General features: G+C 29.5%; 1 protein-coding gene across 1 annotated transcript; it reads left to right on the top strand.

Annotated features, from left to right (window-relative positions):
* Positions 1-800: 800 nt before the first annotated feature.
* On the top strand, positions 801-7,580 carry LOC132937426 (uncharacterized). The gene is made up of 5 exons (XM_061004243.1): positions 801-915; positions 5,952-6,349; positions 6,428-6,660; positions 6,748-7,079; positions 7,179-7,580. The coding sequence occupies exons 2-5, from the start codon at positions 5,964-5,966 to the stop codon at positions 7,524-7,526; spliced, it is 1,299 nt and encodes a 432-aa protein (XP_060860226.1). The 5' UTR covers positions 801-915; positions 5,952-5,963; the 3' UTR covers positions 7,527-7,580.
* Positions 7,581-13,600: the final 6,020 nt, after the last annotated feature.

Below are 13,600 nucleotides of genomic sequence, written 5' to 3'. Positions count from 1 at the left end.
TATTTTTTACGATAGGTACGAGAAATTTAAAACTGCCATGTGGTGCGTTATTAACAAATGGGTCGCCTCGTGCTGATTTTGACTTTTAAGCTAGTAAAAAACATGTAAGTGCAACACAGTAGGAACACTAGGAACCATTGATTATTTTTTTTTTACTTGATAAAAAATACTTGGTTTTGTGTGAATATTAGGTAGATATACACCTATTATCCGACATGGTTTTAAGAATGTTGGAACACGTACAACAGGTAAATCTGTTAATCGGTTAAAAAACCGTAAATATTATATTGTTTTAAGCCATGTTAAATTCATCGTGTAAAGAGATAGTAAAATTATATTATTATAAAAGTCAACGTTCGTATAGAAGTGGACTGCAGGCGGCGGGCGGTTGATTACGTCACTCGCCGCTATATTGTAAACGACAGTAGTTGTAGCGAGCGAATTAAAATTTATATAACTATGCTTACCTATATAATAAAAGGGACGTCACGCTGTGTCAGTTTGTCGTTCACCTGTTTCATATGTGGTGTGTGTGTGTGTGTGTTTGTATGTGCCTTTGAGTTTAGACTCATTGACTCGTATTTCACAGTGGGAATGGCTATATATAATATATATATATATATAATATAAATGGTGAAAATGTGTGACCTGCAGTATTAATGCCTACCTACTACAACTTGTACACAGGTATACGATTACGGAGCCCCGCCCATTTATGTGGTGTTTGGTTGGGGCGCAGAGTCTAATATCTGTTATTTATTTTCTTCCATAATAATTTATTGCGGCAGTCTAACATGAATCTCGAAAGCTGAAGGATCGACTGCGGATTTTCATCGTACGCGTCGTCTTCATAAGCCTACGTTTGATTAGTGGTCCGTCCGCGAATCGACCTCCACCGCCCCAAACATTTGATACGTAAGTATAGGTACCTATTGTACGTAATAATTTGTATTGTTGTATTTGCAGAGCAGGTTTGAGGCAATTCAGGCCTAACTGATAAACACAATCGATAATATATAGTATATTTGTACCGTCTTTAATCTCTATATAAATATGATTTACATATTAAATACTAACCGCAAATGAACTGCAAAAATAAACTATACACAATTATGTAAATAATGTTGACTGATATGGTATTTGTCAATAAATTTAGATTTTGTAGTGAAACACTTAAATGCATACAAATTAAGTGCAATGACTGTGGACATTTTCGTAAAAAACTGATCATTGCTAAAAATTAGCTTGAATTTAATAGTACAAATTACAATATTTTACCTATAATAAACGTTGGGCTGATTTACTGGACTAATGACGAACTTGCTGCAGGTAATAATCAAGTAAATCGTTGATTTAAAATAATAATTATTCAATAAATAGTTTGTATTTCATTAGTTTTATTCAATAAATTATTTACTATAAATTCAATTTTTAAATTTCTTTTATATTACATTGTTGCGTAAACTGACTATATCGGCCGGACTTAATTTTCAAGTACCTAATAAAGATTTAATAGTATTAGATAAGTATTCGATTTGGATGGTCTATCCATCTAGTAATGAAATTAAACATTGTAACAATGATTTATTCGCAGTGTATATTGAACTCATATACCTGTATATAATTAATATTTTAATAATGCTTAGATTTTGTAGCAAATGCATTTGTTTCATGGGGGGGGGGGGGGGGGGGAGATGAGCAAAAGTACCTAATTAGTGTATTTATTATTTCTATATAAATGTGTTTTTCCCATAAATGTACTTTTTAATCATTTTTACAAAATTATCATATATTTCTATTTTATTTAATTATATTATATTAGCCAGGTTACCTATTACATTTCGCCAGAAACAACTTATGAAATGTTCGTATTTCGTCGTCGAAATTATAATGTTAGGTATCGAGGTAATATAAATGTTAATGACTGATAACATAATAACAGGAATGCCGATTATTGTCATTTTATCAATGTGACCGTTTTTGCTTTTGGAAATGGAAAAAATAGTTTATTAGACAATAGACAGCGATCCTGCAGTTATTAAGTATATTTATTATTGACTAAAAAAAAAAGAAAAAACATTTTTCACCGGTGCGTTTTTTAGTACAAACACATGTCTTACAGGAAAAATTCTCACTTCCTATACTTATAGAATAGTCGGCTTTCGTTATTTTTTTTTTTTTATTTAAAAGAAGAGAATATTTTGTAGGTTGGAACATAGCCTGGTTTTCAAAATTATAATTATAGAAACCAAAATATGAATTAGAATAATACTCAATATTTGTTCTTTTTCAAACGTATTTTTCTACCACTGTTTAAAGTAAAATGAAAATTCGACCTCCAATCCAACCTGAAAAATTTTCTCTTCTATTAAATAAAAAAAAATAATGAAAGTCGACTATTCTACAGGACTTGAGAGTTTTTCCTGTGAAGTAATTTTCGTTGATATAATACACCTCCCCCCCCCCCCTAAATAGTTATCGATCTGTAGATTAGCGGAAAAGTATTATAATTAAAGTAAAAACTAAAATATAAAATATAATTTTCAAATTTTATAGAATTTCGGGAAATTGGAAAAACCGGTACCAACGCCCTTAATGTTATTTTTATAGAAAGAGAAAATGTTGGAGAATTCCACACACTTTTACGAAAACTTTGGCTCGCCCGATTATATTTTGTACTACTTATATTCCTTTGTTAATTATGTAAGTGTCATCTTTTTTTTGCAAGCAGCACATCAAACTATTCATGTATCGAATTTACAGTGAGTATAATATTATGTCATAGCTGAAACTGAAATGTTTAAATTTCTGACATAGCCCTAAGAGGTCACTACCCACGCGAATTGTGTCTCCGGTCTTACGTACGACTAACGTACGACATACCAAATTGTCGTTCAATAGGTTCAATGGTGTGTTATTAGTTTTGATATTAGAATGAATTTACCTATTATGTAACAAACTTTTAGGTAAGAACATAATCTGTGCTTTAGCGAATTTTTCGATATTTTAACTTTTAATCAAAGTATGTGTATAATTGTATAAATGTAAAATATCACAAATTAAAAATGATCATATTTTTAAAATTAAAATTAAAACTTTGAATAGAAAGTCACTTTTTACTTACCTATCTATTTCCATAGATAACATAAGCTTGGTAAACGAAACACATTTACTACCGTTCAAACTTATATTAGGTAAATATTGATTTGCTGTGATATAGTAAATTTAATTAAAATAATTGGGTAACATTATATTGGGTATGTGGAAATAATTTTGACGTTTCACCATCATATTTTTAATATCTACAATATTGTTATTATAAAATCAACTATATTCTGTTCATATATTTAGTTCTAATGTTTGATACGTGTCATATTTCCGAGGGGGGGAATAAGAAAAAATCATTTATAGGTGTAGCATGGTATATATATTATATAGTATATAGGTAATTTTTATATTTTTATATAAAACAATGATTAACTAATAACGTTTTCCTGTACAATAGCCTCTGGGCAAACGTTTTAAACGAAACGCAGTATTGAACATAGTGTGCTATATTTATAGTTTCACAATATTGTTAATACAAAATAATTATTCCTATTTCGTAGGTAGGTATACCTTTAATTCTATATAATTCATAATAATATTATGTAGTTATTAGTTAATACTAATTATGCCCACTTACCTATTTCGTTTGGTATTCAGTGGCTGAAGTTCGGTTCTTATACCTTAATCCTTAACATATTGCATACTTATATTTATGTACCTGGTATTGTCCTATAATATATTATTTTAGGCTTGTACATAATACATGTCTACATGCGTCCTAAAAAATGGTATATTTTACAGGTAGTAAATTCACCGGATAACTTGTGTCCCAGTTTCGGGGACTGAAGTCGGCTATATCATTATGGGTAGGTAGTATGGAATTGGTCCCAGGTAAAATAAATTGTACGAATTGGTTCCTGATAAAAATTACTTATCATTACTTATACAGCTGTTCTAATAGGTTCCCACATTAATAATTATATACCTATTAACGAGGTTATCTTATATTCTTATGATATTTTATTAGGTGTTATACCTACAATGTATACGAAGTTTGTATTATATATTATATAGCGTATATAATTTATGTATATAGATTCTGGACTGACTATAGCAACACTTTTAAACATACCTAGGTGGCTATACACTATATCTAGTCACAGTCCTAAGTCTGTGTAAAATGGGAAGGACATTATTGTTAGTTAAATATATTATTATAATAATTTCAAAAGTTAATTTAACATAGTTGTATTATAATTAGGTAGGTATATGAAAGCTAATCAAAACCAATTCGTGTGTTACCTGTAGATAGTCCAGGAATCAATTCGTATGTTACCTGTAGACGACCCGGGAACCAACTCGTAATCGTCCATTATTATTATTGATGTTATTCTATCACTAAAATTAATATTCAGTTATATAAATTAATAGTTATTATTGATTTATTATTAAACACCAATGTATTTCATTTATTATGTTTTGAATTTCATATTTGATTTCTTAATATTCAGGTATTTACTATTAATTGTTTCATAATTAACACTAACATAATATAAACAACGTCATAAAAATATTGACTAATTTACAAAATAAGCATTTTTTTTTTTTTTGTATATTGTATTGTACCTACTAATTATGAGTATACATATAGGTACTTATTAGTTATTACTTACATACAAATGTTACAGTAAAATTCTTGATTAACGATATTCTATGGAAAAAAGTGAGACGGTACGGGAGCACCGGCAGATGTGAAACATCTAATTTATTTTGTATATAAAATAGGTATGCATGGAAATTGAAAGGATGGTTTATTAGAAGAAATGAACATGGCATTATCAAAAACAAAAATCAGTTTTTAAGAAAAGTTATTCTTTATCTTAAAGGTGCATTATGGATGTTTCATACCACGCAAAAATTGGTTTTACTACACGTAGATGTTTCACATAAATAACAAGTTAATTTATAAATTAATCAAAACAGTAAATATAGGTAGAGTATAAAATATATACGTTACAATGAGGTAGCTAGTTTATACATCCTTAGCGTTCACTGCGTGAATTATCAATATTATCAACCATCATTATCAATTGTACAAATTAATTTTTGTTAATTAACTGTAACTACAATATAAATACTTATGCCATTAGATAGATTGACATTGATATCGTCAGTTGTCCTGCACGTCAGTCATAATATTATGCTGTATAAAATTATAAATTGTTAGTTCTGGTACTTATGTGTTAAATATACATAATATTGTATAGGTAGTAGGTACCTACTTTAATGAGAAATGGGAATCAAAATTAAATTGATTGTAATTAATAGATAGTCTGAAATATTTAGTTTAAGTAGAACAATTAGCATTTGTCTATATTTCTCTTCTCAACTGCCGTTATACCGACATACCTATCGTATATTCGCATATTAACGTAGTGAAATAGATTGTTAGTACTGATTTTTGGATGTAACTAGGTTATTTAAAAAAAAAGGTATACCGAGACACAAATATAGATTATAACCTGTTTTTGATCCAGACACAACTTTCCTAAATAAATTCTGGAACGCAAGTAATAACCTATGCATCAATCACTTTACAGTTCTCAAGGCACTTTTCTATTTGGTTAGGTAAAATGAGTTTAAGTACTACCTGCATAGTTAGTAACATTATACCAGTGTTAGTGTTGGATGATAACTAGGGCTAGGCTTTTATTAATATGTGGTATTTTTTTACTTTTTTCTAGTATTAACTTTTAAAAACAATATATCCACAGCCACATCAATGGCTATGGTACTTTATATCTTAATAATTGTATAACCCCCATAGATTAATAACTTTTTACTTTTACGTAATATTTTAATATTTCTATGCTCAAAATAGTATTTTTCATAATTTATGATAGATATGAAATACAATGAAACGACTAGCTGAATCGTTAATGGAATGCGAATCAGACGAACAACGACGCGAACGTCTGATTAAATCGCTCAATGACCTATCATTTGACTATCCCGATGTTTACTCTATGCTGTTTGTGGAGATGAAAATAAGAGAACTTGATGCTAACGATCCGAAAAAAATGTCTGAATGGCTAAGCACTTCTGATACGTCAAACTCAATCGTAAAAATTCATGAAGCATTGATTTTGGTTAAAAGTGACGACATGATGGTCAAAGAAGAATACCTAGACAATTTGAAACATATGCTGTGCCGCACAATAGAAAATAGAACTCACGTGGAGGAAGTAGTAAAAATATGCTATTTGATTGAGAAATCTCCATCCTTAAAAACCATACATGAGTAAGTAGATATTTTCTTTCTAACGATAAAGTATGCTATTTCAAATAATATATGAAAGTATATTGCAATCAATTTTAGACTTTTGAAACATCTTGTTGAACGAGTAAAACAGCTGCCCGATGACGATGAATGCTCCACGGACACAGATCATTTTTGGAAAGATTATTTCAAACAGACTCAAGTCGATCTTTCCATATCGCTGGATAACCAAAGTGTTAAACAACAACAACAAATTAAAAACGACACACGTGTATGGGAAAAAATCAAACACTTGCATTTCAACCCTCTGCGAGATCTTCCTAACTTCGACCGTGAGAACTAATATACCTACACACATGTAGACATTTTTGAGTACTTTTCATTGGAAATATTTTAAATTATGTAATTTTTTATTTCAGTGAAATGTTTTGGTGATAACCATCTCGAAATGGTTGCAATCGCTCACAGGCGTAGTACTATAATCGACCAGACTATCGTTGATCAGGACATGGACGGAGCATTCAACAAGTGGCTTAATTTCTGTAAGCTAAAAAGATACCAATGGTTTTTCAATAACCTAAACTATCTTGAAATTGTACTTATTGACGAGGAAAATATCGAAAATCTTATAGCCAAGGTGAACAGAAACACTACGAAGGAAAATTGCATTAAATATTGTGTTCAGAAGAAAATATGTGCCGAGACTAAAGTTATGAGACACAGACCAATAAAATTGAACAACTTAATAACGGTAATCACGCAGCTAACTGTTTTTAATTGAAATATTTTTAATGTACCTAGGTACAGCGTAAAGATAATTGATCTATAGCTGATTCTAAATGAATTGCAGGCCTTAGATTTAGACGTAGATTTGGATAATATGAGCAAATATATGCAATACATGCGGATGATACTTCATTATCCTATCCCGAATAAGAATTGTGTCATCGACGAGCAATTACAAAAAGACATAATCACCATCATGGACAAATATTTGAATCAGCTAATGAAAATACTTGGCACAGTTGGATTCCTAACCGCTGAAAGCCAGCTCGGAAATATTATTAACAAATACCTAGAGTGCATATTATTAATTAACGGAAACCAAACATTTAAAGATCACCAAATCGACTTACTATGTTTTTTTGAGGATGTACTAAAGAACAAAGTCCTTCACATGCGCAGAGACTTCGACTAAAATTAACATTCTATTTAGTATTCTGTGTGTTTTTTAAAATTGTTGTAATTTAACATTTACCTTACTATTTTGTAAATAAGAAGTCATTATTATCCATTTATTCGCGAGTCAATTGGGCGTTCTACTGTGGGTCAATAACTATTTATCTGCTAAATATTTAGTTCTAGCCAAATGTTTGTAAAACCACATTACCTATTGTAGATTATTAATTGACCGGTAGACACTTTTTAGATTTTTTTTTATCGTTTCATCATTTGTCAACAGACAGTTGAAATTATTTTGGAAAAAATTAGAAATTTACCTATTTATTATAATATAATAAAGTTTTCAATATTAGGTATCATGTACGTAGTTACACAAGACAGTGTCATGTTAAATATCTATTATTTTCACACCAATCATTTATTTTAAAATATTGTTCAAATGAATAAGTTATTCGTCGTAATAATTAATTCTGGCCTTAAAAACAAAAACATATTATACAAATTAAATACGTGACAACGGTGCAGAAAGACTATTAAAATATGATCTTAAGGTAACTGTCATATTTTTTTTATAGTTGTGAACTATTAACTATTAACTGTTTAACAATTCATTTTAAAGAGTGTGTACCTATTATTATTTATTATTATTTACATTTATTTAAAAGTTGTGGATACAAATAATTTCTTAGTGGTTGGGTAATACATAATATTTTATACGGATTGGAAACAGTGTAATTTCATTTATTTTTACCGGAATACTGTTTGTACAATATTGTAGTAATAATATGTCCAATTCATATGTTCGTCTAATAGGTGTATTATTATATATATAATCGTGTAATAACGTGCCCGTATGCACAGTCAATTTATGGGATGCATAGTAGGTATAACCGGTATAGGAGGTTTTTGTGTGATTGTTGAGAAGTTGTCGTTACATATTATATTCATTCATACGGGTAGGTTGGTTTGTTAAAAAACACAAACTTTAAGGTCGATTTCCACTACATAAATATTATGTTTTTATGTGGTACCTTAACCTAGTTACACTTAACTATATGTATTTTTTTACAACGCATGATAGATATACGATGCAACATAGCGACAAAATCAATAATTTGTGATCATATTAAATCACGGACTAAGATATACCTATATACCTGTATATGTTAGTCCGTTTAATACATTATATTTTAATTATTAATTTGATATATATTTTTCCTTTTTAGTATAGGTACCTTACCTTACCAGACGTATATACATTTTTTTTAATATTAAATTAAGCAGCTGATTTTGATAACGATGTTGAAAATAATGTAGGTACAAAGTAGATATAAATATATAATAGATAATAGATAACGAGTTTAAACTTACGTATAACGATAACCAAACTTATAAACGTTATTGTTTTCTTTAAAGACTCGTTCTTAAAACTTTTCTGGAAAAGATTAAACGTGGATTACCTATTTTCCACACACAGAAATTATTGACTAAACTTTGTTTCTATGCTACGCCTACGTCAAATTTTCAGGAAGTTTATTATGAAAAATATAACAATACCTTTTTTTTTATTTAAATATATTCAATCTGTTTACAAAATAAAAACAAAAAGTAATAAGGATTATATAGAAAAGTATATACAAACATGAATCACGTGAAGAGGAGACCATATTCATTAGCAGTACCTCAGACATTTTTTTTCCTATTTTAAGAGGTCTCTAGACCAGTTTTATTTTTAAAAATGATATAATATGTGTACTTGATAACTTAATTAAAAAAAAAGTTTATTCATTTCTAAAAAGTTAAGGTCAGATATGTAAAAATATTTCATGATGGTCGCGTGAGAATAGAAAGAAGTAAAAATTCAGTAAACATTTTAATATTTTGGCTTAATATAAACTGATACAAAAAATATTGTTGAAGATTGTAAGACATGCATGAAATACAAAATTAACAATTCAAAAGAACCTTTGATATCACATGATGTTCTTCTTCCATATAACAAAATATGAATTAACAGACTTAAATCACTTAAAATAGGCAAGGGTGGGCAAAATACTCTTGAAATTATGTTTAAATACTAAATACTAAAAACATACATTTTCATCGAATAAACAAAAGATATAAAATACAATAGATTTCAATAAGTTAATACAAAATACATTAATTGTCTTCAAATAAATACAAAGTACAAAATAAAAATACTAAATACAAAATACATTTGAAAAAAAAATGTATTATATTTTTATTATAAACTATTATTTATTAGTTAAAATCAATTGACGGTTACCCTTCAAAAATACAAATTTTTCAAAATTATAGTCTAAACATTTTGACCTAGTCGGAGCATGAATAAAGCTGGCTGTTAAAAACATTCTTTCAACCGGGGTAAAAGTATTTCGTCTGTGAACACAAATCGGTGGAAGCCATGGGCTTTGTACAGTTTTAATTTAAGAAAATAATATAAATGTAGAATATGTAGAATAAAAGTGAAACTTTCAATAATAATAATTTAATAATAGGATTGAGCTTAAGGTAATCATTGGTTTTGTATTTTACATGATGCTGTTATAAATTAAGTTTGAAAAAATAATAATTTTATTGAGAATAATAATAAGGCATTACAATTTTGAATAATAATAATTTGGCTTCACGAAATGAATAGTTTTTATAAATTTGTTGATAGAATGATAATATGGCAAGTACAATCTATATAACAATTTTGTTGGTACATGGCAAGGTGCACAAGTAAATAATAATGAGTTTTAGAGTTCCCTATGGTAAAACGGGACCCTATTACTAAGGCTCCGCTCGTCCGTCCGTCTGTCATCAGGCCTGTATCTCATGAACCATGAAAGTTAAAAAGTTGAAATTTTCACAGATTATGTATTTCTCTGTTGCCACTATAACAACAAATACTAAAAATCCTAGAATATATAATATAAGCAGTGTTGCCAACATGTTTATAGAACCCTTCGTGCGCGAGTCCGACTCGCGCTTGGCCGGTTTTTTTTACGTCGCAAGACAGTGTATACAAAAAATAATAATTTAAGACTTATAGTTTTGTGGGGACCACAGCGTGGTATAGGGTAATTTAATGGGCAGCAATGCAAGTATAATTGAAATTAAAGGAAATAATATAATACCTAATTTGAATCTTCGCAAGACATAATTTTTTCTGTGGGGAATATAATAATTTAAACTCGTACTATTAACGGCCCGCGGGGCTCCGGGTGATACATAAACTTCGCAGCACCTGAACCAAAGGGTCACCGCGTGGGTGTGCAAAATGCATATTTTTTATTATCGCAGCACAGCGGCTCGCACCTTGCGAATGAAAAAACATGGTTTTATGAAAAGGGGATTTCTGGGGGACTCGTGGCTTACACCACGAAGGCTAACATTTTTATAACGTGGGGGGTTGGGGTAAAAGAGAGAGATTGGGGGCTTGCGGCAACACCATGGAGAGTTACGTTTTGTGTAAAGACAGGGGGATAATAAGAAAATAATAGGGGGTCTCAGCTTGCACCACGTGGGTTAACAGTTGTATATGGGAGGGGGGGGTGATAAAAGAGCGGAAAACAATACGTTACGACAAACGATGGTTGAAGTCTTGAGGTGTGGAGAAAAATGGTCGTTGAGTTGGCTTCGCCCATCATCGGGCCCATGACGGTCTACCTACTCGCCCATCATGGCTGGTGTCGACACAGCGCGGTGGTGAAAAATGACGGCAGCACATATGGCTCATATGACACGAGGTCATGGAATTGTTGAAAGATGACGGAGTCCCGGAGACGTGACAGAATGTACGTTGTTGTAGTCAGAGGTCAGAAAAAGCAGTGAGAATACGAGAAGTCGCCGGCGGCGGCGTCCAGCTGTCGATGACTTGGCGTCAACGAATTGAAATGTAGTAGAATGGACGCAGTGTCGTCGTACGGGGAACTTTTTACAATAATTAATAGTAAGCATAGGATATTTATACCTCCAGTAAATTTATCCTAGGATAATTTCATCCCCGGGGGTAAAAACATTTGAGGGTATTAGAAATCTGCGACACTATTATGGTTGATAATGATATTAAATAGTTACCTAATAAAATAATTTAAAAGATTTTTTTTTATTATTATAAAACAAATATTAGTTATTGGTAAACATATATTATGATAATTTAGATGATTTGAATGCGATTGATGCTAAAGTTCTTCAACAGTCATGGGTCATTTCTGGACACAGAGAAAATTCAAACATTTATATTTGGGGGTTATTTTTACCCCCCCCCCCCCTCTAAATCACCTGGTAAAATTGTTCATCAGAGGGGGGTAAAAATATTCTATAAGTTATTTCCCCCCTCCCACCGGTAAAATTATTTGTCAGGGGTAAAAATATACTAGCATATAATAATGTATTTGATTATTATTTATTACAATTTAGAGGGTATTACCAAAGAAAAATTTAAAATGATTATTGGAAAATATTGCGGGTAGCCGGGTAATATTATTTTTACTAAAATCATTTAAGTATGTAAGTACCTACCTATAGAAATTAACTTCACAACATCCATTTTTGAAATTACAAGACTTAAAATATGTTATGACTTTTTTGTTAAGTTTTAACAAAAAGTATAATTATTAATTCTATAAGAGTAAACAGTAAGTAACATATTTTTAACTATTTAGAAAACTAAACAATCTTAAATGTTTAATATTTATACCTAAGGTTTGAAAATTCAATAAAAGGTTCTATATAAGTTTTACTATTTGTTTGTAGTTCAAAAATAGTTTTCCATAATATAATAGGTTATTTATATCCCCCCTCCTGTAAGATTATTCGTCAAGGAGATAAAAATATAACATGGTACTTGAAATTAAAAAAGTATAATATATGTAGATTCATAACTAATCATAACTGTGCCCTCAACTCCGCAAACATTCCTGGAAATCCACCGAGAAAATTAAAGAGGATGTCAGGATTTAGCTAGCTAAATTCGTTACTTAAACAATTATATAATGATAAAAAATTTAAAAAAAAAAATCATTAACATAAATATGTATAATGTATATATGTAAAATAACCTAATAAATTCCGTGAGTGTTACTGCTGGGTAGTGTTACTCCCCTCACGCCGTCAAAGCCAATTGTATTCCATCCCATATGCTCATTGTAAATTATAACAGATTGTATATATTCAAATAAATGTTTAAAAAAAAAATCACAACTGTAAAATATAATAGTAATATTATCATAATTTAGTATAAAAATATTATATAAAATGGATTGCAATAGTGATATCTAGGGCTAGGATTTTAATGACCCAAAAAACCTAAAAAAATGACATTAAAATAACCAAAAAATGACCTAAAAAAATGACCTTAATAACCTAAAATAACCTAAAAATTACCTTAAAAATGCCCAAAAAATAAAAAATGATTTTAATATGTTATAAAAATGCATTATAATTATTAATTATTATTTATTGATTAATATTTCGGTACAAAATTATTTAAATTATAATATTATAAAAAAATATCAAAAAAAAATGTTAATTTAGGATTTTTAAGTGGATTTATTATCGATAACGAGTATTAACACATTACTACACACTGCATGTACTCTCCACATCACTGTCATTTAATTTGACGATTAAGATAACTCGCGGTATCGAAGATTATTCTCTATACTATCTCTATAATTGAAATATTGAATATGATATTATTTCTGTTACAAATTCAAAACTTTTATCGAGAACATCTAGTGTAAATGAAAAAATATAAAAATATTACCTAGATTTCAAAAAAGTATAAAAAATGCCCGTAAAATTGAAAAAATGACCCTAAACCCATAAAAGTACAAAAAATGCAAAAAAAAGCAAAATAAAAACTATATATTTGGACTCGTATATGACCAAATCACATTGTGTGCTTGAAAAGCTATGTCCTGTAAATCCTAAAAAAAAATGGATGACCCTAAACCCATAAAAGTACAAAAAATGCAAAAAAAAGCAAAATAAAAACTATATATTTGGACTCGTATATGACCAAATCACATTGTGTGCTTGAAAAGCTATGTCCTGTAAATCCTAAAAAAAAATGCAAAA

The sequence above is a fragment of the Metopolophium dirhodum genome, chromosome 1, assembly GCF_019925205.1.
Source record: "Metopolophium dirhodum isolate CAU chromosome 1, ASM1992520v1, whole genome shotgun sequence".
NCBI classification, from domain to species: domain Eukaryota; kingdom Metazoa; phylum Arthropoda; class Insecta; order Hemiptera; family Aphididae; genus Metopolophium; species Metopolophium dirhodum.
This window is presented reverse-complemented; position numbering and strand designations above follow the sequence as displayed.